General features: G+C 30.9%; 1 protein-coding gene across 1 annotated transcript in view; it reads right to left on the bottom strand.

Moving 5' to 3' along the window:
* The window catches only part of LOC106679436 (GAS2-like protein pickled eggs), a gene marked incomplete at its 5' end in the record, with an annotated part of 31,577 nt that extends 25,230 nt beyond the window's left edge, over positions 1-6,347 (bottom strand). Inside the window, 3 exon segments of the mRNA XM_067046668.1 lie at positions 1,915-2,056; positions 3,672-3,796; positions 6,161-6,347. Coding sequence (XP_066902769.1) covers positions 1,915-2,056; positions 3,672-3,796; positions 6,161-6,344 — 451 coding nt within the window.
* Positions 6,348-6,635: the final 288 nt, after the last annotated feature.

Below are 6,635 nucleotides of genomic sequence, written 5' to 3'. Positions count from 1 at the left end.
ATATATATAGAGAGAGAGAGAGAGAGAGAGAGAGAGAGAGAGAAAGAGAGAGTATATATCACTGGGAAGGGTGAGAAGACAAGAGGTAGAACAGATAATTTAAAAAATAAGATTTTGTTTGCTATCTACCTTTGTCTGAACCATATTTGCACTTCAGTATTTGTTAAAATTGTGAAATAGCTAACTAATAAATATATTTAAAAATAATCATCCATAAATCTAGTTCATATGCAGTATGATAGCAAAAAAATTGTATTCATAAAACTGTTACTTCCCTTGGCTTTTCATCTACTCATATATAACGGCGGTAATCTAGGAAATATGTAGAAAGTTTTAGGAATGATTATTAAAATATGAATATCAGATACTACCTTATAGTACATCTTTATTGTACCCAATGGAGGGTTGATAAACTAATTATCATATACAGTGTTTTCAAAAGAAGCTCGAGAGATTTTCATTCTTTCTAAAGTCATTATTGCAATTTTGCTAAATCAAAAACTCTAGGCCCTTTTCAAGTAATTCTTACTGTGATTTTTCATTTATACATGAAAAATGTGTCCTCTGAAAATGTTGTTGTTTCCACAAAAAAATTCAATGGTTTTTCTTGAAAAAAATATTTCAGGAGGGATAAAAGGCAAAATCTAAATAATAAAGATGTTCTTAATTTGCATTTGATTTGAAGTTTTGATCTATTATACAAACCTTGGCTTTTGTTTTTATTTTTCCAGACCAGAATTGTAAATTACATGTAGACAAAGCCAGTCACTATAGCTCTTATGAATTTTTAGCCCTAATTCTAAATGTTGCTACATTTTTAAAACTAGAATGAGAGTACCAAGATTAATTTCATGGGACTTTCACAAAATTGGTATTGACTAACTCAGGTGGGAAATAAACCCATGACCATCAGGACCAAAAACACTAAGGTATTATCCCAACATGTCATTGCAGGCTTTAAGAGTCATATAGATCAGTTCAAGAACTAATATAAGAATTGTTTAAATTTATTCAAAATAGGGAGAAAGGGCTCAGAAATCATGCTAGCCAGTCCAGATCTATGCTAATATATTAACTTAATAAGAAAGTAAATTAAAGCCTAAAGGAATGAAAAAAGAAAGTTACTAATCATTTGTATCTGGAATGAAATAGTTCAAGCTTTTATTTAAATTTTCAAAAGATAAAGCAAAACCTCTTTAACTTTTTTTTTTTTTTTTTTTTTTTAATATTTTGAGAAAGTGTTATTTGCTTGTGGCACCACTTAGGGCCTCTAGTTTTGGAATCATTGTTCTAGGTAACCATACAGATCATCACAAAAGATCTAATGAATAGCCAAATATGACAGGGAGTTACCCATTTTAGAAATGTATTAATAAATATAATAGCAATGAATTGGGAGATATGTTAAGTAGGGTATTTCATAATGGTATTGAAATTTGAACAGCCAAGCTCTAATTATGATCCAAATCTACAGTAACGCTCACAGTAATGATACATATCACCATACTATATCCAAAATTTTATATTACATAGTATGTAATAAAAGGATCTTTAAAAAAGACTGAGTAATCAGAAGAGATTGAGCCAACAAAACATTTAAATAAAACTATATTTTCCATTAATAATGAAGGATCAGAGGCCAATAAACAATATAAAACTTGAAAATCAATAAATTTATTTAATCTTTCCATTATAAGTTAGCTACAAACATGCAGACAATACTTGATGATTAACTCAAGTAAGTTTATATAAATATGCAAAAAGAAGTATACAAATCACACAATGAAGATAACCTTATTCTTATATGTATTGAATATGCAATGATTTCAGAAATTGTGAACATGCATTATACTTAGATACTAAAAGAAAATATTAAAAGTTGGTGCATGATTAGATTATTTGTAGCTATATTACCAAGGTCATTCGTTTCAAATAATAAATTCTGGTGAACACCCAATTGTTTGCAAAATTGGATGAATTTCTCCGTATTATCTCTGGAAAAAAAACTTTTTCTAGATGCTTTTTCAAAAAATGGTCCTTTTATAATAGGTACAGGCTGAAAAAAAATGTGTGAATTAATTAAATTTTAAAATATCTCCATTCACAAAAAATCTGTGACATAAATATTTCATAACCAAGTACAATTATACTATATTAAAATATTAGAAGTTATTAATAATGGTAATCTTTAGATAGTGATAGATAAGTTCTAACAATAGAACTGCAAATTTCATTTTTCCATTTAGGGGCACAAATGTCAGCGTGAAAATTGGCTTAATCAAGAAGTAACTAAATTTCACCACTTTACTCCAGTGTACCTTGAGTATTGGTACAACTAATTGAGTATATCAGTATTCTTTCAATTAATTTAATATGTGCAAATGCTATAACACCCATTTCAGGTGTGCAGCATTGGTATACAATGCTGCTAAGGCTCTTTAATTAAAGTAGTATAGTAGGTGGTTGTGCATAGCCATATCTTGTCAGTGCATGTAACAGACAGATTACAGAATGACCAGCACAGTAATGATAACCTGAAATACTTTGACAAGCATTTATAAAAGTTAAGTATAAATAAATAGATGGCACATAAAAAAAGGGGCATTAGGTTTTGTTACTTTTATTATTATGTTTTTGTCCAACAGTATAATTTAAATCAGTTTTACAATACTGGTTGGTTTGATTAAACTTAAAAAGATATATACATTTACATTTAAAAATATAATTTTATTAATTGGACTACATCATGCAGAAAGGAACTAAGCCAAATCGTAACTGAACTGAGAAAAGAAACTTTGAAGTCTCAACTGAATCTGTCAAGAACAGTCAGCCACATATATTGATAATAGCATTCCTAGGCCTAATAACGCATAGATAATGGGTAACACATACTATGTTAACTCATGTTTGGCTGTTACTTCTAAAGGGTTACCATAGACCTCTTTTAAAATGTTCTAATTATTAGACTCCAATTGATATAGGAATAATCAAATTATTGCTACTCAGAATAAAATTAAATAATTCCTTCGTTAGGTTAGATATAAACATATAATTGTAAAAAAAAATAAAAAAAAATATGAAACAAATTATGAGTCAGAATTGATCTGAAATTATAGAATTAAAAAAATTGATATATAGAGATGGCTTTTTTGATGCTGTTTGCCTCCCACTGCCTTTCAATACAAGTGGTGTGGTTGGAGTAGAAGATCTTAGATTTCAAGGATTCTTGCTTTCTACATTTCAAAACAAGAGGTTAGCTTTAAAACTCCCCTGTTTGCATATAGATATGTATAGCTGTTTAATAATTTATGCCAAAAATGAATTTGGTATTTTTTTAAAAGTTTTAATTTATTAATTCATCTTGAATAAATGGTATGAAAGATTCATTACTACTGATTGCCCATAGCTGGAACTAGTAATACCCACAAATTAAACAATTTAAAATATCAAATTTGTCCAAAAGTTACAACTAAATATTTTAAAAATATAAACTAATTAATTATAATCAATTTAGCTTTTGGGCATACAATTATTAACATGAAACAAAGTTAAACTAACATAGTAGAAATAATACTTTATAAGGCTTTCATTAAGACATAACTCACAGTGTATTTAATTCAGCATTATGTTTAAAACATAAATAATTAATTCCAACAATAAAAAAAACTTACTCCATTAGCTACTCCAGTCTTTATGGCTTCATTAGCCTTTTCTTGAATTATCTGTGCTAAGTGGCATAAAATTGCTCCATTGTCCAAAACATCAATAAAATTGGAAGCTGTTATGTAGTTAAGCCCTGAAAAAAAATTTCCAGTATATAAAATGCAATTCAAAATCTATAATATTTTTCTGATCAAGTATACATGTTCAGGTTTATTTAAAAACAGAAATAGTTGATCCTACAATTGAATTGTGAATATATAAATAGGACACAGGCATGGTCTGGCTCCTTCAGGGTCTTCAGCTAGAATGAAGGAAATGTTTGAAGATAACATGTATGAAAACTCATTTTTCTTCATTTTGGCTCTTGAAAATATTTGAGTAAAGGCAAAATCTTCACCAAAAATTAAGCATTTCTGTTGAAGTTCTCTTACATTTATACCACATTTTTATATAATTTATATTCTAACTAAACTTGATATACACTAGAAAAAATATTTTTCAATTACAAATGGTTTATTAATTTTTAAATTCCAGGAATGAAGACCCATCAGACATTGAATATATAATGGTTCCAGTTGACCCAAGGTGACGGGACCTTCTTTACTAGACCAATCATCCTTGAAGGAGTAAACTGATTCAAAGAACTATATATGACCTAGGAACAAATGGACTGTCTAAATGGAAACAATTATGCACTGAAAATAGATTTAGACTTGGAATTTGGAATATAAAGTCACTAACAGGAAAAGAAGTCAAGCTAGACAAGGAAATGAAGAGATATAATATGGATATATTGGGAATGGCAGAAGTGAAGCAGAGAGGTAGAGGTGGATGACGGGTATGTTCTGATATAGGCAGGTGTGCAAAAGGATATTTGAGCTAAGGAAGCAATGGAGATTGTTATGTCTTCCGTGGCATATGGCAGAGTTGAAGAATGGTAGCCAGTCTCCTTCAGGATAATACTCGCAGATCTCCAAGTGACCATAGGCAAGATAATTATTATCCATATATATAAGCTCTGACAGAAGATGTTGGGGTTTTAGATGAAGAATTGTTTTACTCAGATCTGTAACAAAGGAAGGTCAGTGATGCTGTGTGTAGACCTTAATGCAAGGACTGAATGGAACTATATAATCTCTAATGGTGAGATGGGACCTCATGGAGGTGAAGTAGCTAAGAATAAAAATGGCCAGAAAATGGTTGATTTCTGCATAAACAATGATCTATTAATAGTAAATTCCTTCTACCCATATAAGGGGGTACACAAAATTACTTTCTCAAGTGCAGTTGGAAATAATGTTATAGACTATTTTATATACAATCATGGAATAAGATAATATTTCAGAGATGCAATAATAAGAGATCTTATTAATATAAGAGGAGCAGTGATAGGTACAAACCATCTGTTGCTAGTTGTATATACCAGGATCTTGATAACTCACAAGACTCAGTCTAAAGTTTATGAGACAATAAAAGGGTCTGGATGATCCAAACATGAGAAAACTATACTCTGCCAATTTAAAAGAATGCCTTAGAATTCCGGATTTAGATGGATATGCAGAAAAACAATGGAAAGCTCTCAAAACTTTTATCTTTGAAACAAAAATCACCAGAAGGGGCAAATAGGGGCAAATGCAGTAAATGGTGGGATGATAATATAAAATTAATGTGTGGAAGTCCTACCAACATAATAAGACGCTGAATAACATAAATGCAAAAAATGAAGCAAAAGAAGAAGTGAAAACAGCTAAAAAAGAAGTCCTCAGAAAAATATAGGAAACACTTTAATAAAAACCACAGGTAAATTATTAAAAAAGATGTGGAGCACTGTAAAATTCTTGAAGAGCAAACCCAGTGAGAAATGTAAAAGACAGTAATGGTGAATTGTTGACAAAATCTTGCAAAATATTGCATAGATAGTGTAGGCACTACCTAGATCTCTTTGCTAATGAAGAATCAGCTAGAGAATGAAGGAAACAGATGTACAATAAAAATTGATTGGGAAATTGCAAATATGATTGCAAGAGCTAACCAAATCTATTACAGTATATACAACAGCATTGTTGGCCATCGAGGTATGGGGCATGAAACCTAGCTCCACATTAACAAGTTAGTGTACCTCTCTACTCTTACCCATGGTAATGAGAGCGGGTCATGCTTGACAGGTAGATAAATAGGATCATAGAAGCTGAAATGAAATTCTTACGTAAAGTTGCAGAAAAACTAAATAGTTTGGTTATGCTTGTTGGATGAACAAGGGCCAGGAACTCAGAAAGGTGATGGAAGCTTGACCCATTGCCAAAAGGCCATGTGGAAGGCCTAGAATTTTATATCGAGTGTACATTCAAAGAATTGGAGGAAAGTCACTCCAAGAGCTGAACAAACTCTGATTGGACCATGAGGCTTAGCAGTGTTGGATCGATGCTCCTCCACCCTAGACTATGTCACAAAGGAGGAAGATAAAGAAGAATTTATATAATTATTTTGTAATTCATACCTAAAGTTTTATTAAGCCACTCAGCTAAATCCTCTTGGAGAGGTAGCAGTTGTCGAGCATGAGAATTTGCAATTCTTTCCTGGTAATAATCCAGGCATTCTTGTTCTGTTTCTGGTGGGCGCCATTCGTCAACTCCCAGTTCCCACCTTTTTTGATGTCTTGGGGTCTCTCCACCAGATCCCATCTCCTGAAAAAATATAATAAATAAATATGAATTTAATTGAAATGAGAAAATAATTATTTGTAAAACAATAACGTGATACTATGAATAGATCCTAAATCAGTCATTTAAATATAGTATCTTACCACCATACTAGCTTCTGTCCCTAACCACGACAAACGATTAATATCTGAAAGTATTTTTATACAATTAGAAGCTTCCCCAGTCAATCACAAAACAGATAAACAAAACTTATCCCTAGCCTATTCCCAAATAGTTAATTTATTAAAGCACCCATAATCCATTTTCTTTTAT

This window comes from Halyomorpha halys, unplaced genomic scaffold, assembly GCF_000696795.3.
Source record: "Halyomorpha halys isolate HHAL.00 unplaced genomic scaffold, Hhal_1.1 Scaffold203.1, whole genome shotgun sequence".
Classification (NCBI taxonomy): Eukaryota; Metazoa; Arthropoda; class Insecta; order Hemiptera; family Pentatomidae; genus Halyomorpha; species Halyomorpha halys.
The sequence above is the reverse complement of the archived record's forward strand: the minus strand, read 5'-3'. Positions and strand labels throughout refer to the sequence as shown.